The sequence below is a fragment of the Actinia tenebrosa genome, unplaced genomic scaffold, assembly GCF_029948245.1.
Source record: "Actinia tenebrosa isolate PJP-AT-01 unplaced genomic scaffold, QUT_ActTen_1.0 PGA_scaffold0__85_contigs__length_37466705, whole genome shotgun sequence".
Taxonomy (NCBI): domain Eukaryota; kingdom Metazoa; phylum Cnidaria; class Anthozoa; order Actiniaria; family Actiniidae; genus Actinia; species Actinia tenebrosa.
This window is the reverse complement of record NW_028292569.1, coordinates 17,704,362-17,728,605: the sequence shown is the minus strand read 5'-3', so window position 1 is coordinate 17,728,605 and position 24,244 is coordinate 17,704,362. Positions and strand designations below refer to the sequence as shown.

Here is a 24,244-nt window from a genome sequence, read left to right as displayed (position 1 = left end):
ACCCGTTTTAGGGATATTTCCAGAATTGGTATCTGTTTTTGCTGCCGCTATCGAGACTCATTAGTGCCGGTGCTGTCGTCTAGAACTCTTTGAACTACAGGCAAATAACAATAATTTTGATTATAAAACAGTGAATAAGTATCACAATACTTAAGCAGAGATCAGGACTGACCATTCATATAATGTCAAATGTATATATATTGTTAACGAATTTATCGATGAATCATATGATATAACAGGCCTTTCTTTCTTATGCATTCAAACTCGTTTATTGCTTCATGTCAGATGAATGAGGAAGGAAGGAAGGAAGGAAGGAAGGAAGGAAGGAAGGAAGGAAGGAAGGAAGGAAGGAAATAGAAAGGCGCATTCATCAATGAATTTACGGATCAATGAATAAAGTAATGTACGAAAGGACGGACGGGCGTACTACTAAACACGGATGCTAAACATGAACAATTCTAATCTAAAGTAACTAAAAAAGGTGATAAATATAATCCCTGAATACGTTTTATTGATATGATCTAATGCTGCAGGTGGGTTCCCTGTGGCTTTTCAGGCACGTGTACCCATAATGCTTTGGGGACTTATTGACAAGAAGGAGAACATGGCGTGCGAAGGAGGGAGGAAAATAAAGACACAAAACTCAACATTCACACGGTAAGAGAGCCTTCTAGTCTTTATTAAACCATATAGGTACTAAGATAATTTTAACTTCTCTGCCTTTAGTGATTTATATGATGTTTTTTAGGTCTTTTTATCCATTGAATAGGCCTTATATTCTAAACTCCGTTTCGGTTTTTGCAGGTACTGTACACCATTAACAGGCTTCAACCTCAGCCAAATACTTCGAAAAGGTATTGTTCCACTTTCAGCAGTCCTTTGAACTCATTTAGAAAGGAAAATATAATAATTTTACGGCTTTCTGTGGTGTTTTGGTCTTTTTAACAGAAACCTAATTCAAGCTTATAAATCACTGTAATAAGGAAAGTACGTTATTTATTTGGGGAGGGGGGTGGGTCGGGCTGTAGTTGTAATGATTGTAGCCCCTCCCCTCCCCCTTCACTTGTTAATAAATTCATGACCATCCTATTAAGTTAATAAGAAAACAGCTCCCATCAAAATAAAATGTTTCACTCTCCACAAAAGCCTGCCCCCCCCCAATAAAAACCAATCTTCCCAAAAATTTTTAGTTTCGTTACAAATATAAAGTTATTTTTTTATTAGGCGAGGGAATAGTTAATAGTTAAAAATATTCTTGAGGCATTACCCTAAAGTACCAATGGTGCAGTAAATCAACAACCCCAAGCCATCAAATTTGAATTTTTTACTTTTAATGACCTTGGACTTTTTTTACTTTTAATGACCATGAACTTGGTTCATGCTACTCTTTAAACCTCTTGAAAACTCTTTGAATTCAATAAACATTTTCAAGAATACTCAAACAACTCTTGAATTTTATAATTTTAGCAGAACTGCTTGAATTTCTGCTTTGATCATTGCTTGTGCTTTGATTGTTGCTTGCATGGTTCTAAAATAGATCTTGTCATCAAAGTTTCTTGTTACTTGTATGTTTCCATATCGATCGGCCTACAACTACGCACAACATACATTATGTACAGTATCAAACAGGTGTTACTTCCCTCTTATGAGGGGTACTGGAAATGACTTGAAAAGTGGGCCATGTGCAAGCACTGTAAAACCATGGTTTAGTTATCTGAACATGTTTCTTGAAAAATCATTTTTTGTTCCTTGAATAGTCCTTGAATTTTTTAGTGCATTCCTTAGCACAAATCCTGTCATTATTTTTTTTAATAAGTTTATCATCCTTTGAGCCATTTTACAGTAAGTTACTTGATTATGTCCAGTTGACTTGATTGAGATTGAACTCACACAAGCAGTAAATCTTAAAGGGATTATTGAAGTTTGTCATTCAAATGATAAGCATTGTTTAATCAGATTTTCTGAAATAATAGAATGTTTCCTTTCTCAAATAAGGCACATAAGACCCTGTAATGTTCCTGCTCATGAAGTTCGTTTTTGAGATAAAAAATCAGATTGCGGAATCAAATTTACAAATTATGAATTTTAGAAAAATATTTAAGCATGAGAGAATTATCTTTTTCTCCAAATTTAGTAGCAGATTTTTACCAATCTTATTTTGGACTTTAGTCCTTTTTTCACCCTGATAGGCTTTTGGCATTGTATCACTTTTGGTTGAAAATAAAATACAGAAAACAATTGGATCAAGTAGTCAATGGTGCAGTGCACTGATTCTAAAAATAGCTTAAAGATTCGAACAAACATTGCATTCTGTTTAACCGCTATGAGGATTATACGAATCGATTTTATCATTTTTACTTAAAGTTACAATAATAACCCATGTAAACTAAGATCAACTGTGAAAATTATCTGCTGAAAGTAAACTTGTAAGTTTGTTTGTCCGAATTTTGTCTTTGTTTTTGTTTTTATGACATCACGGTTGTGCTGCGCTATTAATAATAAAAAATACACCACTTTCCCATCCCCAGAAAAAGAAAACAAATGGGTGAGGCCAAGGGGTGTTGTTGATTTTTGCAGCACTTGGTATTTGTTGCTTATCTCTGATTGTAAGACCATCATACTGACACTTTTTTCTCTTTTTTAGTTGGTCACAGATTCATCTCTACTAGGGAGACTAGCTGGAGTTAACGATAGATATTTAGTAAAATTATGCAGGTGAATTTGATACTGTTGCACATTCCAGTATATGTTTACCTGCGTAATCATCTACTATATATTATGTATTCACCTCGGATGAAGTGAATTTTGGTTAGTATTTACCTTGACAATTCTTGGTAAGCCAGTTACTGAAATTCACTTCATAAAAGGTGAATACTTATAATAATATCTACATATGATAAGAAATTATTGCATGTAGAATTTTTCACCACTTTAAGAACTTAGAACACACTATAGTAAAGGTTGTGTGAACTTTTTATTACAAATGAAAAGTGATCACATCCTTTTATTTTTATTTTGTTAATTCACTAAATGCTGGTAAATTATGCACATATGCTGAAACTATTGACTGGCTGGCTGGCTGGCTTGGAGCCGACTCTAATTGGAACTATTCATTGACATATTTTTTATAATTTATTGTACTCACATCCCCCCCCCCAATTCTTTTTGATTTTGCTGTTGTTTTCATTTACATTGATTTTGACACTGAATGATGATATTATTTATGTGAATATTGATTCATGAAAAAGGTTTTTTCAAAATTTTGTACAATTTTTTTCTTTCAAAATTTCTATTTCAATGTACATTCATGAATTTATTTTATAAAATATTTATTCTGGTCAAGAAAAAAAATCATTTCAGCTACTGTAGTTGTTTCACACAAAATTCCATAATGAGTTATCTAAAAAATATATCAAGCCATTGGACCCTGTTGATGCACAGAATTGTGAAAAAAGCTTTTTCATAACAAACTGCTTCATTGACATTTTGCATTGAATTTATTGTTGACTTTGTTTTCAATTGCCCTACTTCACTATGACGTCACATCAAAACAATATTCAACAATCTATTGTTTAAACGCAAAGGATCATGGTCGTCGGACGGGGTCAAATCAACGCAAACTAACCGAAAATTGTTCTAAATCCGGTATCATTCCACAAAGAAAAGTAGAATAGCCAGCAAACGCTCAGAATATATTTTAGTACATATTAACACATATTATATCTGAAAACCAGGCCATTTTAGATAAAACTGTTTCGCTAGGAGCAAATTTAGTTGAATTTTCTATTGGATTTGGCGATTCTATCCCCGACATAAACAAGCAGTGACGTCATAGTGAATTAGGTCAATTGGTCCAGTATCCTTTCACTTCAATAAATTCCTTTGATAACCAATATTTTTTTGCTTGTCAAATTCAATTGATTATTCATTTCATTATGTTTCTTTTAAATTTTGATTTAATTTTGGCTTAGTAAGAGGATACTGTACGTCATAATCATTGCCAGCCACATTCATTGATGCATTTGAGGATATCAAATAGTCATAAGGGGGTCGAAACGTGTAACAGCCATGCTTTTATTTTGTGTGATGCTACAGAAATGCAACTTTTTTCTTAAATTTCCTTCCAGTAAATCATGTTCTTTTCAAAAATTCTCAAACCTACAGTAAATTAAAAACAGATATTCCAATTTTTTTTATTTTTTTTAAAATTTAATCAAATTTCCAAATACATTACCATACAATAAAATTAATCTAATGATTTGCGGAAAGCCTAGAACAGAATACAATGATTCAATAAATGTTTGAATGATTGAAAGATTCAGTAAATCTCCTCTGAAAATCAGGAAATTCATCAAGAATTTTAATTAGTGAGAGAAACTGCTATCTTGAAATTCCAAATTCCAAATGATGTACCAAAACTCCTAATTTGCATATCTGAATTTGCCGGAGCATATGGGTATATTTTTTTACATATTTCAACTCTCTAATGCCTTTCTGGTGATATGGTAGAACCCTACTAACCTACAGGTGTATCTTCAGTTACTCTATTCACATCGACCAAAAACATATTTTTTTACATTATCATAATCTCATCTGAATTTGGCCTCCATTTTGGACTTTTTTTCTTTTTTTTTGTATTTGTTTTTCATTTTTCTTTTCCCTTTCCCCCCCCCCCCTTTTTTTTCTTTTTTCTTTTTTCTCTCTCTCTCTCTTTTTTTTGCACCATGTTTTTATAGTAAGGGTCTACTAAATGTTTAGTATTTGAAAGTATTTGATTCATTTGTTTTTGATATGTTATATGATAGAATATTTATCTGGCTGCCATGTTCCTGGCTTCTGTCCCTCCACACGGTAAGTCAAGTGCATGATTTACCAGCATTCAGTTTTGTTGTTTTCTGCTAACATCCTCTTACACTGCTCAACCATATTATTTGCTTAATAACAAACCATTTTATTTGCATAATATTGGTATAAATATTGATATTTTTCTAGTCGTATACATACAGTATACACTGTATACACCTTATTGCCAGTTCCAATTCTTATATTAAAATTTATATTTAAATTTGATTATATTTAAATTTCATAGAGGATATTGGTTGAAACATGCAATTTCAAAATTATTTCTGTTAATTAAGTTAAGGTTGCTATAACCTTTGAAACAATTTCATTTATTCTTAAAGTGGTGAAACTTTAACTTAATGACTGCAAGTGAGCACACCAAAGGTCAGATAGATGCACTGTGTACGAAATTGAACTGGAATATTTAATAGACTGATTTTGTTTCCTATTTCAAATGACATCTTTGAAGTAGGGAAACGTTATGCCTAAACTAAACTTGTCTATTTTGTTGACAGCTTTGCCATATCAAACCTACTAATATTATAAAACCTTTTGTGTTTTGACAATCAACTCAAATTGAGGAACAAATCATTTTTTTTCATTCAGCTTAGCCTTATTGAAAGTATTTTGAGATTTACTAAGATCAAACTGTTATGGTGACTCCACAATATGTTTTGCTTATCATTTAAGTACTTTTGGCTGTTGTTGATATAAGATTTCATTAAACTTTGTCATCTATCTGATATTCTCTTTAAAAATCATATTGCAATTGGTACTTAAATACACAGAAAATAACGGGGGAAAAAAGGAAAAGCAAATTCTATACTATTCAGTGACTTGCTGATTATCCCATAGGGCTTGGTGTGCTCATAACGTAGTCTGAGATAGGTGTTGCTTGAGTAAAAGTTACACAAGATATGGCAAATGGTCGTAAAATATGATTGCAATTCTTTTGAATACTGGCTTATATCAACTTACTTTTCATATCCTGGTTCCAAATTAATACTGAAGTTCCTTCTAATTTTTTTATATTGCCTTTCAACTGGTAATCAATGAAGATGTATTAATTCGTGTAGTGCTCTAGATAACAAAATTCCAATTTTAACTATCATTTACATTTATCTGATATTTTCACTTAAGATGATTGGATTCAATTTGTGTAGTGCCTGTAACCAAATCCTAATTTTAATTTTGATTTTTTTGATTTTTTCGCTTGAGTTGATTGGATTCAAAAGACCATTTGTCACTCTTGATGTAAATGCCTGTATGGTTGGTGGTTAAAACATGGCATGGACAGTTCACAGGCCCAATCGGTTAAATTCATAACATCAATCCTTATTGTGAAAAACTCAGTGGCGGATCCAGGATTTTTCAAAGGGGGGTTCCGTTTCTTAAAGTGCACATGAACCCTTCGACAATACTTTCAGTACTGATTCTACATAAAGTAAATAGTTGATTGGTAAAATATTTCTTGATTTGAGTGATGCGTCTTTAAGTTATGAAGGTTTATACTTCCAATATGTTAATGATGATGACGTCAGGTAAGGTATTTGAGTGTTTTTGTTGTAACTAGTAATACTAAATGCTGGCCATTTTGAAAATAAAAATTGTAAATAGCTTTCATGTAAACCATGAGTAAAATAATGATGCTTTTTAAATACTGTTTCTATGAACCAGTTCGATTTTGTATATTTGATTAAGCCTTAATAGACGTCACACTCATTAGCATATTGGAAGTATAAACCTTCATAACTTAGAAACGCATCACTCAAATCAAGAAATATTTTACCATTCAACTATTTACTTCGTGTAGAATCAGTACTGAAAGCATTGTCGAAGGGTTCATGTGCACTTTAAACTGTGCATAATTCTCTTTTGTTTAGTCCATGTTTGACAAAAAATTGGCTCTAATCACCTAATTTACTATCTAGTAACGGAACTTAAAGGTAAATTAAACATTATAAAAGCAAATATCTATCATTTCGTGTTCAACATTATCTTTGTGGATACTTTTAAGCAAAATTTAAAAAGACATATTTCTATTACCTAAAAGATCAAACCTTCAAGGACAGTTCCGTGGACACCTTCGACCCCCCAGGATCCGCCACTTAAGCTAATTCTCAAAAACATTTCCTTTGCCATGGTTTACCACACCCGTACAAGAATGTGTTCTGCTAGTACTAGTAAGGCTCATGTAGCTGAGACATGGAACAGATTCGTCCCTATTCCTCCAAAAAAAAATATCTGAATTTGGACAAGTTTTGACTAAATTGTGAATTGTTGCACTTGAAGTTCCATTTCTTAGCTGGCATTACCTTATTTATGATATAAGGCATAAAACTGGTGCTACACTTCAGTAAACCATTTCATAAATTAGTGGAGAAGGGACACCAGTTTTATGCCTTAATATTTTGTACTAGTCTTTTATGACAAGCAACACCTATGTCTTAAATCCAATTGAAGTGGACTGTCCTCGAGGTCTTTAGTTCCTCCTATTCCAAATCCTTTAAGGGGTACTCCTGAACTCTTTGTTCAGGAGTACTTTTCTTAAGGGGAGGGTAGGTTTGAACTTTTGAGCAAAAAAAAAAATCACAAAAAGACTATTTTTTCAAAATTTATAGGTATTTTTTACTTTTTTTTCACAATTTTTAAATTTTTTTCTCGTTTTTTTTTAAAGCCAATATGAATTTTTTAATGATATATTTGGCAAAGAAAGAAAAGCGCAAATACTACGTAAAGTGATACGCGAATGAAAAGTCTTGAGGTTGCGTAAGAAAAATCTACTAAAAATGCGTACACAATCTGATGAAATAGTAGACTTTTAGAGAAATGCAAAGTGTTAAATGATACACAAACAATCTGATAAACCAAAAAATATAGAAATAAAGCAAAGCGCAAATGTGATTTTTTGAAGTAAAAGCTACGTGAAGTCATCCTACTATGATAAAAATACTAAAAGTGCGCATCAAATAGAAAAATGTTTTGAAGAAAGCAAAGCGGAAATAATGTGGTTTTTTAATAGTAATTCATGGGTTGTAATGGTAAGAAAAAAATGCAGATGAAATTATTATTGAAGAAAGCAAAGCGCAATTTATGTGATTTTTTAGTTGTTTCCATCCGAAAAAGCTGCGCATGCGCGTATTAAGTCTTTCTGAGTGATTTAATTCTTTAATATGTTATGATCGCTTAAAGTATTGCAAATAAAGAGCCAAAACTTAATTTCCATCGTTTAAATTAACCCTTTTGCTGTTTGTACAAGTAATTATTGCCATTAATATAGGAAGAATTGTCGAAAACCAGCTATTGAAACGACTAGCAGTAATTCAGAAATAAATATTGCTCGTTGTTTGGAATGAAAGGTTCACAAAAGCGGCAAGGATCCAAGTTATTTTGAGCTTCTTAGTTGCTATATAACCCCTCCCCCCCAAAAAAAAACAACAACAAAACAAAACACAAACAAAAAATAAATAAAAATCGTCTTATTTGGCTATGTATCATCTTATTGGGCTATATATCATCTTATTGGGCTATGTATCATGTTATTGGGCTATACGTGTCATTGGGCTATGTATCATCTTATTGGGCTATATATCGTCTTATTGGGCTATATATCGTCTTATTGGGCTATATATCGTCTTATTGGGCTATATATCGTCTTATTGGGCTATGTATCATCTTATTGGGCTATATATCGTCTTATTGGGCTATGTATCATGTTATTAGGCTATATATCGTCTTATTGGGCTATATATCGTCTTATTGGGCTATATATCATCTTATTGGGGTATATATCGTCTTATTGGGGTATATATCATCTTATTGGGCTATATATCGTCCTATTGGGCTATATATCATCTTATTGGGCTATGTATCGTCTTATTGGGCTATGTATCGTCTTATTGGGCTATATATCGTCTTATTGGGCTATGCATCGTCTTATTGGGCTATGTATCATGTTGTTGGGCTATGTATCATGTTATTGGGCTATATATCGTGTTATTGGACTATATATAATGTTATTGGGCTATATATGGTCTTATTGGGCTATATCGTCTTATTGGGCTATATATCGTATTATTGGGCTATATATCGTCTTATTGGGCTATTTTGTCTTATTGGGCTATATATCGTGTTATTGGGCTATATCGTCTTATTGGGCTATCTATCGTGTTATTGGGCTTCGCATCATGTTATTGGGCTATATACCGTCTTATTGGGCTATGTATCGTCTTATGGGGCTATATATCGTGTTATTAGATGGTTGTGTACATTTTTCAAACATTTTAAAATGAAATGATCATCATATACCTGGAAACGTTTCCACAAAGATGCTCAGTGTGGGAAAGACGTAGTTGGCAATATTTTTCCAAGGTTTTGAGATTACCTTTGTTTTATTCCTGTTGCTTGTAAATTAAAATATTACGTTTTGCAATGCGAGGAGAAGAGAGAAGACTGGGAATGAGAGTAGTGGGCCACAGACATCCCAGTTATGTGCATTATTTATGAAGAATGCAAAATAGGTCATTTTTGGCCATTTTCAGGCAAAAAGCATGGGCTATAGCACATGGTTTTGACCGATATTCGACAATTTTCATACCTTTTGAATTTGCATGCATTGTTTATGAATAAGATGCAAAATATATAGGTCATGTTTGGGCCATTTTAAGGTAAAAAGCATGGCTATAGCCCATGGCTTTGACCGATTTGCAATTTTTTCACACCTTTTGAAACGTGTCGTGCAGTAACTATTGCAGTACATATTATAAATATGTAGTAATAATATTATGAAATATCTCAGTAGAAAATTATTCTGTATCGATTTTTGCAAAAGTACTTGCCCTCCCCTCCCCCAAAAAAATGTTACAACCAATATTGTTCTGGCTCTGTAGAAATAATATGGAAAATATCCCCTAGAAGAATCATTACCACAAGGTGATTTCCATTGGCTAAAAGCTGTAAAGAACTTGGAAAAGTAAACTAGATATAGCATCATGTAAAAAGATTAAAACATCCCCTCCTCTTCGCTCCCTCCCCCCAAAGAATATAACAACGAGAATGTCTTACTGCGTCGTACTTAATGAACAACACAGTATTCGAGCTGAGAAACAAAAGTAAAGTAAAGAAGGCGCACCACGAGATTTAACCATTGTATTTTTAGGTGAATAATGCATTCAACCTAATTACTTAGAAGACCATCAAGTCCTTTAAGAACGACACACGATTCGATTTTAAGGGTTAGCTCCCTGTGCACGCATCAGCAATAACTAGTTCAAGTTAACGTTATATAAATAGACAATTAAACATGATAAGGAAAATAAGAGAAGATAAGGAAATATTGTTATTAAGGTTATGGTAACCAATTGGTAATGGGGAAAAAGAGACTAGAAAAAAAGATTAACTTACCAAAGATATAAAAATATTAATTGTCTACAGCGTGGCCAACATAGTAATGTTAAAGGCAATAAAAAAACTTTTGACCATAGAATATTGCCAAACAGAATCGACCGTCATTGTCTCAAATACAGCTTTCAGTTAAACTGAAATACTTTTTGCTTGCATGGGGAATTCCAATTATCCTATTACTTACCTAATAAAGACTATTGACCTCAAAGAACTGACGAATGACGACTCATGCAGTCATGTCAGCATCGACTAGTTATAAGTCTACTAAACATTGATCAAAGATAAGTTAAGAAATATTTGATAAAAAGACCGATGAAAACAAATGTCAATGAAAAAATAACTTGAAGAGAAGATTTAGTTCACCTAAGATATAAAGATAGTTCTGTACATAGATTCATAGGCAACATCGTGGATGTTAAAGGCAATGAAAAAACTTTGGTTATAGTTCATTGCAAACAGCAGCTACATCCATTGTTTCTATAGCTTTCAGATAAATTTAAGTTCAGTTATATTCACGAAACCAAACATAAAAAGTCTGTTAAGTTTTATCGTTTGTAACGCCATTTTTCTGCATTGAATAAAGTACAAATGTAATTCAAATTTTCAACTATACTACATACGTCTTTATTTGTTATACTGTGGGTCGTATTTTGTGAATTTTGAGCAAACAGTCCACAAATAATGGAGTCAAAAAGGCACTGTAAAGTGCAACAGAGATTGGAATCACGGATGCAAGACTGACAGTTAATGATCCGATGTAAAAAAAAGAATATTCCTATAAGAAAAGGTTCTCAGACTTTCAAGTCAGTCGGAAAGGCAACCTCAACTAGGTCATATCTAAGTCAGTGTCTGAGGATGTGTTTATAAAGTGCCCAAGATGTTTGCTGCTTGCACTCTTGTATCTCTATTGCTTTTAATTCCTTGTATTAGAGGTAGGTATCTATCAATAAGGGAACCTATAGTTCAAATTTAAGGAAATAACGTGTTATTATAAGCTTAATACGTATATGCAATGCAAGATTCCACTCAGCTCAAACTTAAGCCCTACATCGAAAACTATTCATGTCATAAGTTGGCCCCATACTTTATTCCCAAGTGCTAGAGCTCTTTTAAGCTAATATAACTTAGAATATTACAAATAGACATCAGTTTTTTATGTGTCTGTCCTCTTATTGACGATAAATTGCGTCATCACATTGTCAAAGTAGTGTGGATCCACAAGGCGTAGACGTACACTACTTCATCTGTCTGTCCTCTTATTGGTGATAAAAAATAACCAATCAGCGCGCGAGAAATTTGTAAGTTATTGTAAAATTATCTGTTGAACCAAAGCTATTGAACAACACAGATGAAAGTAATGTTTTACTTACTTGTTGTATTTAGGATCTGTGTTTGACTCTGGTAAGGCATACCTCAACAATACCCTACCAAATGATCCTGGATGTACCGATGTCTTGTTTGTATCTCGTTTCAAACCCAACCAAGACATCAGAGTCATTACATCTCTCAGCCACTCAGATCTATTACGCAGTGTGCACGACCCTGCGGCATTGTGGGTCAAACAGGTAACATCACGCGGTTTCAGGGTGTGTGTTCGGGAATCTGGTGTTGGATCCAATGGGACTGGCGTTGTCAACTGGATAGCAGTACAAGGAACAGTCGTTGGGCTTCAGCACGGTTCAATTACCTTTGATCAGTTGGGATCTGGAACTCAATGTAAGGCGGTGCCAACACAATTGGTAAGTAAATCAACAAGTTATAATCGAAAAGGAAAATAGTTTTTGCTTCGAAACATCTACTACTTCCAACATCATTTAGAATCCATTTTTTTCTCAGAGTTGTTTCTTGTTATTCTTAATGCGCATTTGAAAATTTAATTTGTTATTGATATTTGCGCACAAATCAATTAATTATTAATAATTATTATTATTAATCGAGATCTTGAGACCTACATATATATTTTTGACATGCATCTTTTCTGATGCGCCAACATTAAACAAAGAAATAATACTCGGGAAAATAACAAGTGCTCTGAAAGGGGAAAATATTACTTCCACCTAAACTGATGTCAATTTATTTTTTACTATAACAAAAACTTCTCGTTTTTAATGATCAAACCAATCAAAGGAAAGAGCGCGCACTCGTTGACGTCAGCTTTATCTGTCTGTCCTCTTATTGATGATAAAAAATAAACAATCAGCGCGCAAGAAATTTGCAAGTTATTGTAAAAAAACTAAATATAAAGTTTTCTTGTCCAGTTGTATCTGAAACCTCCCCAAGTGTTCGCTACTGTGGTGGCGCCAGATTCAAGTACAAGACAAGATGCCATGAATGTCTGGGTCACCAAAAATAAGATAGGAGGAGCCTATTCTGTATGTTTGAGAGAAATGGTCAGCTTTGATGGAGTGCATAGCCAGCTAAAAGTAGTAAGTACATTAGGGAATGACCATCTTGTGAGTAACTAGGCTGTATTTCTAAGTGGGGTTTGGGTGGAATAGCACTCCATTTTCTGCGTGTTTAAGAGAAACGGTCACCTTTTGTCGATAATCAGCTTTAAAACTACATTGAAACTCATAAGTGCGCATGGCACAAGAGTCATCATAGGCGCCTATATTTCTAAGTGTGGTTTTGGGATGAGTGAAGGAGAAAAGGGTACTCCATTTTGTTGTGTGTGGCCGTCAACTTAAAGTCGTAAGTGCAGGTCGGGTAAGGTAAGGAAAGGTTGCGTTGGGGAGAGATGGTACTCCATTCTCTGTCCGCCTGACGGAAATGGTCAACTCTGAAAGAATTCCCAACATAAAGTTTAAATGCATATTGTAGTCTGTATTTCTAAACGGTGCGTCGGTGAGAGAGAGTACTTAGGATGCAGGGGAAAAAAGTAGCCCAGCCCAAAGGCTTTCTTTGTGATTCAGCTAGTTAATGAAAAGGTTATAGTCTTATGGTCGTTGTAATCAGTGTTAATTAGAGTAATTTCGATAAACCCGTGAAACACAATTTAGCTATTAACTTCTATTAACGCATATTTATGTGTAATAGCAGTTATTAGCGAGACAACTAAGTATTCCGAGTGAAAGTTTATTGACTGTGCTTAATTACTTCAGTGTTTAAAATATAATGACTAATAACAAATGCTAGATTGTATTAATGATTATTGCACTAACATTTTTTCACGGGTTTATGAAAATCTCTCTAATGAGGGTGGGATCATTCACTATTAGATACTGATGAACAAGTAAGTGAGTTCTGATTAACAAATGCATTCACTTATTTTTCAGAACTGGATTGCTTACCAAAAAATGTCATCCAAAATGAATGTGACAGAAACGAACAACATAACCATTGATACCAGAGGTACATCAGTCCAGCAGATTGACTATACGTTTTGTAAGGTACGAAAAAACTAAGGGCTATTGATTATCAAGGCCAGAATTAAGAAAAGTTGCACTCAGAAACTCTGGCACCTGCAATTAAGACTAAGGCAAATCAACTATAGCTTTTCCCAATGCGGTCTAGTTTCGGTACAAACACGTTCATTATCTTGAAACATATGTACACTAGAGGAGGATGCAGGTGAATGATTAGAGATGTGCTTCGGGGTCATACATGGACTGTATATAGCGGTTGCCAGAGGCGACCATTAATATCACATGCTTTTAGTTTAACCCCGTTGAGCTGCGCCACTGCTGTACTTGCGGTGGTGATAAAGCGATGACAAGTTTTTATCCTATCGTGTCTTGTGGGTGCATAAACAATGACTTCCAACTTATATTTTGCAACTTGAAAAAGAAATTTTGCTGTATGTAAAATCATACCTTTTCGCGCAATGAGACCTCCATAATAATGCCATTAACTTCATTTTTTTGCAGAACGTAAACTTTAAAAACGAATTTTTCTCTCCACCTGTTGTCGTGACAACGGCTAGTTACTATAGCAATGATTCAAGACCCGTGGCACAGGAGTGTAAAGCCATGAGTGTCTGGATTGAGGTATAAAGAAACATTATGGTACCGCATCCAGGGAAGTGTTGTACTTAATATTTTCTTACTACTTGTTGTTTAAGGAAATAACAAAAACGTACTTCAGAGTTTGCGCAAGAGAGCTGAAAGATGGACGATCAAAGACCAGCATCATGAACCTAGACTATATCGTACAAGGAGGTAAGCTATTAAAGTTTCAGTTGTAACAGCATTTATAATTAAGTAAATAAATATAAAAAGGCAGCAGTATCTCTGTACGCCCAGGAGGTGTAGAGTACACAAGAAGCAAGCATATAGGAATGCTTTACGCTTTGGATTCTCGTATCACAGAACAGGCTGTCCCTTGCTTATAATGAATACTTGTTGATGGTTTTGCAAGAGTCTGTAGTATCTGTCCTCTGAAATAATCGCAGCAACCTGCCAATCAGCGCTCCCATTACATCTCGAGGTTAAGAACTAATGCTATCATTATTTTCTTTCTCAAGTATAATTTTTTCGATTTTCTATTTTCAATTACAGACCTTGATCCTTGCATCAATGTATCGTGTAACTATTTTGCCGTGTGCAAGGCTTTTGCCCCGAAAGATGCTCGTTGTGTGTGCGTGGACGACTGTCCCTCGTATGAAGAGCAAGTCTGCTCATCCAATGGGACAACTTTCAAAAACAAATGCTTTTTTGAGCTGGAGATGTGTAGGTTGAAGAGCAATCACACGCTGTATCATCCTGGTAGCTGTACAGGTAGAGATTTATGACTTTATCATCGCCATCCCTACCCTCTCCCCCCTAAAAAATTATCAGTGATCACAGCAGTATGTTTGACTCCATTAGATTACATAAATAACAGACAAGATACAAGATACTTCAAATACTAGAAATACTTGTATTTCAATATATTGCTGAGTGGAAAGAATGATTCCTTGTATGAACGATATAAATTTGGTACCTTTTAGTGTCTACTTCAACACAATTTTGATATATTGTCCTTCTCCTACGCTAACACCTTTGTCAAGGTATTTTTAGTTATTTCATCAAGGAAAATGTAATACAAAACTCTATTAAATACCCATACCAAGCCCTGAGTAGTGACTTGTAAGAAAGATAGCAGCTCCCACGAAAAGGTAATCAGTATTTTTTATCAATTCAGGTTTTCCACTTGAAAGAGGCAGGACATCGTTATCTTCGACTCCAGTCGATGGCACAATGTGCAAAGAAGTCAGATTCAGGCCATTTGCATTCTATCCTGACAAACGAGTCCACGTGCATCTGACGGTCAACCACTTCAACACCACAAACCTTGACTACGTACACGACGCAATGGCATCCTGGGTAGAAAATGTTAATTACCAGGAATTCACGGCCTGCATGACAATGGCTGGTCGAAGTGTGCGCCCTCGCGTTGCGCAGGCAACGTTTGATTGGTTTGCTTATCAGGGTGCACCAGATGGAGGCGTGACGGATCGAACGAGATTGGACGAGTGGTGGACTGGAACGACATGTAAAACGGTCAAATTGCCCAAGGTAATGAAACATTTAGTCCTATATGCTCCTATATGGTTCTATATGATTCACAATCTATGCTAATTTAACTGACATCATTCAATAGTAAATAGTTTGGAAATTTGATTTAGTAAGTTTCAGTAGAATCACAAGTTACTTTTTAAAAGCATTTTAAAATAAAACTACGAATAAAAGACAACACAAGAAATTAATATCATAATGCAAATTAAATTCATATTGTCCCATCTCTTAATTCTAATTGGTCAGTTATTCAATTTTTGAATCTGATTGTTTAGACTAAGAAAACACGAGCTACAATCACTAGACTAATCATTTTCATAGATATTTTTGTTTCAATGTCATTTTTTGAAGGACAAGTTCACATCTGTGCCCACGGTCATTGTGACAGCGGAACACATCAGTGCCGCCTTCAAACACGACGCTGCGAACCTTTGGCTTGAAAACGTCAATCAAACGTCGTTTGAAGTTTGCTTACGAGAGCTGCAGAATTTTGATGGGCTGCATGAGAATATCCATGTGGTATGTCACAAACATGTATTATGTTTTTCTTCGCTAAATTTTCCACTAGGAAATCAAAAGAAAGCCTTTACTTTTTTCTCCAAGATGCCCATTCTTTTAAATGCCCTATTATCCTCTTTACCTTTACCTAATATTTTTCCATTTCAGACCACTTGCCATTCTCTTGAGAATAATGTTGTAATGAGCTGTATTCATATTTATGTGTCCTCTCGTGCGCAAATGTTAACAAAACTTGATACTCTAGGAAATGACTCGTCTTCTTAAATGGGAAAAATATTACGCCCAAAGAAAAGTGGTCAATTTTGGCTTACCATGAGAAGATAAAGACTTTGGCCATTTGCTTGGTTTAGTTATTGATACTAATGGTATTATTGTAGAGTTGGATGGCATTTGAAGAAATCCATCGTCCACTGTTCAGTGAAAAAGGAAAGGTACTCTTCCCAAATACCGGCAAGCCATCAATGAAATACAATGGCGCCTTTTGTAAGGTAACTACTCTTACTTTTCTGGTACTGGAAGAGACCCTCTCAAATACAGTTCATTTTAATGATGTTTAGTATCTGTTGTTTTAGGACTTGAAATACTCAAAAGTATATGAACACGTCCCTACGGTAATTCTGTCAACCAATCACACGACGGCAAGTGGGAATTCAAGACCCGTATGTAACGGTGTGTCAACATGGATTGAGGTAAGTAAGTATAAAACGACAACTTCATCTCGACGTCATCACCGCTATCTTGATAACATGTGACATCATCTCCGTCCTCTCCATTAGATGTTACATCATCACCACCATCCTGATAAGTTTGGACGTCATTATCGCCATCTCTATTATATATCACATCACCGCCATCCTGATTAGATTTGACGTCATCATAGCCATCTTAATTCAATTTGGCAAAAAAACCATTATTCAATTTTTTGCTTTATTTTCATAAATTTGACAAGGCTTTAATCGTTATAATTTGGCATTTCGAAAAAACATCTTCTTTGATGGAATAAATCAATAAAAATGTGACCGTCATGTTGGATTGCACAACGAAAGAAATTCCAAGCACAGAAAGCATTTTTTATTTCATTGTATGCTTACTCGAGGTGTTTCTTTTTTTGTTACAGTACATGAACACGACTGGTTTTCGTGTTTGTGTCAAGGAGCTCTACACAACTAAATACGAGCCCCTCACAGTCAGTTACTTGCTGTTATCAGGTACATTAATGTAATGATAGCACGAAATACGAATGTTTAAGGTTTTTCCATTAATCCCTGATGATGGACGATCGTCCAAAGGCTTGGAACATTCATTAGTAACGATTTTTCTTTTCTAATATATGTTTTTGCTGGTGATAACATATTTTTCTCAACTTTGAAAATACCCAGCAACATAGCTATTTTAAATTGAATGTAAATTTGTTACCCACAAAGCAAGGCGTCCTAATTTTGTGAAAGCCAACAACTATTTCAAAAACAAGCTGTCGGAACCAAAGGAGAAAGGAAATAGGCGATACTTCATTCCAAGACTGCAAGAAATATTATAGACATGAATTTAAAACATTTGAAAATCGTGTCATTTACTAAAACAGCAACACTCAATATATCTCAATACTAACCAGCGTTTTCTTGACGAAAAAAAACAAAACAAAAAAAAAACAAAAAAAAAACAAAAAAAAAACCAGCGCGGACACACGATGCCACATTGCGCGAAATCATTGCAGGCAATGTTGTTGAATTAGAATTCAATGGAACTTGTTGTGACACGTCGCAAGAATTCAAATCAAAGCATGCATGTTTGTTGCACTCCCTTCTCTTGATTTCTGGTTTGTAGTTTAAAACACATCGCTACAAAGTAAGTTGAAGTACGTTGAAAGAGAAATTAATCGACAACATCGATCCGTCTAGCCAATCACAAGATCAAAAAAACATCCTCCACCAATTATAATGGTATGACGCACAGCCATATATACCAGTTACCACACGTTCCATGCATTGAGTTTTCCAACATCTTTTCAGAAATTTGCTACCCAGGCTGGAACTACTTTGATGGTATTTGCTACCACACTAGTTCGTCATGTGACACGTGGATTAACGCTGAAAACCGCTGCACAACATCGCGGGCACACCTAGCAACCATCAAAAGTCAAATACAAAATGTTTACATTCAGCAGCGATTGAACGGAGCCAAGGGATGGATTGGTCTGAATGATAAAAGCGTTGAAAGTGTTTTTCGATGGACGCAAAAAGGATTACAAAATAACTGGACGTACTGGGCAGAAAACCAACCTAACAATGCAGGAGATCAAGACTGTGTTCACACTCTTGGTGTAGACCATCAGTACCACTGGAATGACGTGTCGTGTAACGAATGTCACAACTTCACTTGTCAGAAAGGTATTAAAATTATATAACTGCTTTAAAATTCTTATAAGTTTCGAATATTCTTTTTTGCTCGGGCTGAACATCCATTTTGCCAAGAATATTAATGCGGCGTCCCAGCGAAGGTCCGTAGAAAGTGTGTGTATTGACAATATTCTGCATACTTTACTTTTTATGAATATTTTGAGACTAACCCTGACTGAGCAAGTGAATCTGTAATGATGAAGAGAGCGCGATATTTCACGAATACGAAAAAGGTCTATACAATCTTGTCTGAAAATATGAATCTGTTTCTAGATTTGGACGAGTGCAGGAAGGAAGCATTCAGTTGCCATGACGATGCTGTATGTAGGAATACCTACGGCTCGTACTATTGTCAGTGTAAAACTGGATATACAGGGAATGGAAAACAATGCACAGGTAACACTATAATAATTGTTATCAGTCATAAACATGTTTTTCTTTGGCACTCATATACTTTGCTCAATATATCACGTTGTTCTAAATTTAACTTTTAGATATTGATGAATGCACAACGGATTCTCCATGTCACGTGAACGCCACGTGTATTAACATCCCAGGATCCTATGTCTGTCGTTGTAAGAATGGCTACAGTGGTGATGGATTCAGCTGTAGCGGTAAGACATTTGATTTTTCTTATCTACTTTTCTTGAACCTTTTCTTGTATTCAACAGCTCCAGTTCCTGCTCTCACCTGCAGACATCTATTCGGTTTGATCAACTTTTTCGTATTTTGATAATGCATTGATATTTGTTTCAGATATTAACGAGTGCGCAACCAATACGCATCATTGTGACCGAAACGCATATTGTAACAATACAGAAGGATCGTATCGTTGTACATGTAACAGAGGTTATTATGGAAATGGTACCAAGTGTACTACAAGTAGTAAGTACTAATTTATTATCTTCATTTTATCATCTCCCTTTTTCCCGATTTGCAAAACAAATTCTTTAAGGTGACTAGCTACTTTTAAGTTTAAACTTTTTTTTAAAATTACTAATTTTTGAAAGTGAAATAGGTTGCTATCAATAGACGTCACTTCCGGTAATAGCTCTTTTTTTGATGGCTTGTAGAATCCTGGAGGTTGCTTTGATCTCTTGTTTTCTGGTTTGATGTCGTAGAAATAGTCAAATACAATAAATTGAGGACTTATTTTGATATGTTTTGACTTAGCATTCGCTAGTTGCCCCTCAGTCAACCGCTTGTTAATTACCCCCCAGTCAGCTCCAAAAAAGTCACGTGATTGATAGTAAGCAATTCAATGCTGATTCCAAATATGAAATGAAAAATCAGAATTTAATGGATGCCTACGCGCGAGTTTTTGGAGCAAAAATTGCGCCACCGGAAGTGATCAGAATAGAATTAAAATTCACAAGATAATAGCTCTCTGTAGACTCTATAATTGCACAACTGCCGGCTAGTGAATCATTCTACATTACTACATGGATATTATTAAAAAAAAAGACAAATCTCATAAAGTTTAAGAAAAGTTCCTCCAAAAATCGATTAATTCGTGTGTTAGAAAAATAACTTTTCTAAAGAATTTGATATAATGTTAGATTTTTCAATTAAGCTCATAAAAAGTATAGAGTCTCGTGCACAATTTGAGTGTTTTGCCCTCTTGAAGTTCAAAAAGTGTATGGTTCTTCAATAAAATCGTGAAGATTATTTTAGCAGTTTTTGAGCGCACACATCGTGACTCAAATCGAACGTTTAAAAGTAGGCAGTCACCTTACTAGAGCAAATTGTTCATGACAACCAATCAGTTCTATACTTATCCTTGTTTTTAAGCAGAACAACCATGGACGTTTTTTGTTTTTTAGGAGGACTCGATTCGTCGGCCATTTTAACCACCTATGGTAATGCAGACTACCTTCGTACATTGTCTGGTTACTTGTATCCTGTTCTACAGAGTTCAAGTAGAAGTCATTGGATCAGATGTTGGCGAGCTGCAACAGATGGTTGGAATGTAAGAACCACATTCCACCCCCAGTGTGACGGAAAGGGACCCACAGTGACTATAGTACGTGTAGGTAGCCACGTGTTTGGGGGATACACCGATGTATCATGGCAAAGTAAGTATAAAAAAGATGATGAATGTTATTCATGATTCTTCTGCTTGCAGAACCACCAAAAATTGGTGAGTTTCTTATTGTTATCACCTCTCAATAGAAACTTAAGAGAATTGTTGCTAATAAAGTAAAAAGAAAGAAAGAAAGAAAATAGAAGAAATTGCGCAAATAGCCAAAAGGGCTTCTTGTAGTCGTAAAATGCAACAAGCGGCACCGCTTTGAGTGGAAAAGCTTTCGTTGCTAATTACCAACAGTATATTCTTCGTTTTCATCAGCTGGCGGCAACTATTATAGGTCTTCCAGATCCTTCCTGTACTCTTTGTACAACACCAATGGATATAGTCCAATCAAGCTGACCTTTAACAGACATCTATACTACCAGTATGCTATATATGGGATTAATTCGTATGGCCCAACATTTGGTGGGGGACATGACCTGCATATCTCGAACTATGCTTCAAGTAACACAAACTCATATACAAACTTGGGTCACACATACCGTACTCCACAAATATGCAGCTATGGCAGTGGAACATGCCGATCTTTTATGGCCGGTACCTACAATTTTTGTCCCAATGACATAGAAGTCTTTTATGAAACCACCAACTAAAGGGGCAAGCCCGGCATTGAAAAAAGTGAATTTGGCATTATTTAGTTCCATAATTAAAGTGGTTTTACTTAACTCATGAACTGAGTTACCTTAGAGTGGTTTTAGTAACCCGTTGTCAAAATAGTTAGTAGACTATTGATAATAGAGACTAGTAGATCTTACCTTCGCATTTTTTACTTTCGTAGAGTGAAGGCATTTAACCCGTGAAATAAAAAATTCTAGTCAACTTGTAATAGTCGAATAGACAAAAAAGAAAACAATAGAATTAGGGTGTACTAATGTGTATTAGTCTAATAATTTATTTTATGGGTTTAGTGACTTCACGCTATGTATTTGACTATTACACATTAGCAACTAATTTTTGCTTCACGGGTTAGAGTGAAGTCACTAAACCCGTGAAGCCTAATAATACGCATTGATAGATCATAATTCCAGTGTTTTCATTTGTGTCTATTTGACTATTACAGGTTAACTAGTATTGTTTATTTAACGGATAAAATGCCTTTCCTTTAAGTAAAATCACTAATCACCTAATTAGAGCAAAATAGAAAACAAAGGATTTTGCACTAGCTATTTAGTACTAGGTTTTCAAGCAGGTACGTGGTCCGGCTATAGTCTCCTCCAATTTTTTGACGGTGAACAATTGTAGACATCTAGTTCAAGCAAGAGGTCTTACAAGAACTACTATACTGGTGATACCATCATCAGAATTAGAAAATGGTCAGAGGTTTGACACAAAGATGAATACAAGGGTGAGACCAAATGTCAGTGAGAGGAAAAGTCTGAGTACTATCTGTTGTTTGGTTGATCTGGCGTCTGTTTGATGGCGTTAGACTAACCTTGTCCAAGAAAAACGGGGTTTTCATTCGACGAAGAAGAACTGAAGTGTCTTGTATGAAAACGTCAGAACCGGAGAAAATTGACGATTCTTAATACTCCAGTGTATGAGGGCTTAGCCTCACTTCTGAGGTCGGTAAACAAAAGCAGAAATTAGAATAACAAAAAACAAGCAGCTTCTGGATTCGAGGCCAAGTGCGCATACACTGGAGTTTTAAGAGTCGTCAATAAGTAAATCTATTAAATAGATTTTCGAAAACTAGAGGAGAAATGGACAAGAGTAACAACTTGCATAATTTTCACAAATCAAAGGAATTACTAAATTGGGTATTATTTTTGCTATCGACTGAAAGAGCACTAGTGAATTAGTACAGTTATAAAATAATACAGCGAATATCAATAGAGCTACAAGCAATAAAAATGTGCCAACAACATGAGAACGAGGTTGGCAAGACCTTGGTTATTTTTCTCATACAGATCCTTCAAATTTGAAAACGCTGTAATTTTTCAGGCATTTGTAATAGAGCAATATAATTGTGCTCAATTACTAATGTTAGCATGCTGTTTTGAATGATAGCTATGTTGACTTTGAACAGCAATGCGCAATGAAAAGATAATTTATGTTTATATTCTAGGGTCTAGGGCTTTTTGCATAGAAACTATGGTAAGTGATAAATGCTCATAGTTCGTGTAGATAACGATATATGACGACAAGGAAAAAGTGGATCGTTATAAATGTAATATTCATGTACTGCAATAAGTAATAAACCGTTATTTTGACGTACTGATATGACATATTTACGACCTTTAAGAATTTTCACTAAGGATCCTGAAGGGGGGTCCCTAATCCCATTTCCCAACCCCCATTTTGACCAAATCCCATACAGTCCCAGCCTATGTTTTGCTCAAATCTCAATCCCATTTATATTCCCACTTTTTGCTTGTTTTCTTTTTTTGTTTGTTTATGTTTTGTTTTGTTTTGTTTGTGAAACCCATTCCCAGTGCATAAATCACATTTTTCCAACCCCAAAAAAGACGAATCCCACATCCCACTTTACCCTTTCAGGAAAATTGAAATCATGGGGGATAAGAAATGACGAGAAAATCTAGGGAAAAGTAAAGATTAAAAATGTGATTGAAATCCTTAAGAATGATTTTTTTAAACCTATAGTCCTAACACATTTTTGTTTTAGCACAACAAATATTTTGAAAGACTAGGAAACGCTGAAAAAATTCACATGAGAACCATATAGGATCTATCAATGCAAGTAGTTTTTTGTTCTGCTTCATTTAGGCTATATCGCTAGCTAAGATATATGTTCATGTTTCGCAGAAACTTGAGAAGCATGTTAAATCATGGTAAATAACTAACTACGAATCAAAGTAGTCCGGATGTGACGCAGGCTAATACTGTTTGATTGACAAGTTACCAAGGTCATGTGGAGTTTAGGCACGCAATGTATCGTTTGACACGTTATCTTGACAAAACGAAATATGATGTCGAAAAATTTAAGGCAGTTCAATTTTTGCTATAGTATAATTGAATAGCGTTTTACATTTTGCGGTTGCTGGTTAAATTATCTATATATATGTTTCATGATGTATACAACGATATTCGGCATTGTATTCAAAGAAATATCGCGAAGTTTTATAGCAAGTCTACAGTTTAATCTGTAAGGTCACAAGTACATAAAGTCTGTAATCCACCTTACCTTTGCAGGAGACTTGTAGCAACTATCGTGGAACAAGTTCCTCGAGTTGTATGTTGAGCTGGGATTATTTATGGGCTTCATTATTGAACATGGCCGACGAGAGACGAGTCGACTAGCTTGTTTGTATACAAAGGGCCCCTTGAGACCCAAACAGTCGTAAGGAATGCATCGATGACAATCAGGGTGTGATTATCGTGATTAGTGAGAAGTGAGAAGCGAAATTTCCTTTTGTTTTAATAACACGGGGGAGGAGAGGGAAAGGCATTATCTCAAGGACCATATTCCAATGTTTGTAATTTATTGATGCTCTACGACTAAAATTATATTGACCAAGTCATACAAGTGCTAAGTATGGAAA

General features: G+C 34.9%; 1 protein-coding gene and 2 long non-coding RNA genes across 4 annotated transcripts; 2 read left to right on the top strand and 1 right to left on the bottom strand.

The window, feature by feature from the left end:
* Positions 1-564: 564 nt before the first annotated feature.
* Positions 565-6,276, top strand: LOC116304618 (uncharacterized). Of its 2 annotated transcripts, XR_004198078.2 has the most exons (4): positions 565-657; positions 805-854; positions 2,645-2,715; positions 4,806-6,276. It is a non-coding gene; the product is annotated as an uncharacterized LOC116304618 (long non-coding RNA). The 2 variants fall into 2 exon arrangements; XR_004198077.2 differs by having other exon boundaries at positions 2,645-6,276.
* Positions 6,277-11,060: 4,784 nt separating this feature from the next.
* On the top strand, positions 11,061-22,954 carry LOC116304478 (uncharacterized). The gene is made up of 18 exons (XM_031714220.2): positions 11,061-11,177; positions 11,629-11,984; positions 12,504-12,671; positions 13,521-13,634; positions 14,112-14,231; positions 14,306-14,402; positions 14,742-14,960; positions 15,367-15,740; positions 16,092-16,259; positions 16,637-16,747; positions 16,832-16,948; positions 17,377-17,467; positions 18,269-18,646; positions 18,929-19,051; positions 19,150-19,269; positions 19,412-19,540; positions 20,479-20,730; positions 21,003-22,954. The coding sequence occupies exons 1-18, from the start codon at positions 11,123-11,125 to the stop codon at positions 21,335-21,337; spliced, it is 3,327 nt and encodes a 1,108-aa protein (XP_031570080.2). The 5' UTR covers positions 11,061-11,122; the 3' UTR covers positions 21,338-22,954.
* On the bottom strand, positions 11,065-23,988 carry LOC148913622 (uncharacterized). Its single transcript, XR_016120454.1, has 3 exons — positions 23,887-23,988; positions 11,616-11,949; positions 11,065-11,201 (listed from the first exon to the last, which is right to left on the bottom strand). It is a non-coding gene; the product is annotated as an uncharacterized LOC148913622 (long non-coding RNA).
* Between the last annotated feature and the right edge of the window lie 256 nt (positions 23,989-24,244).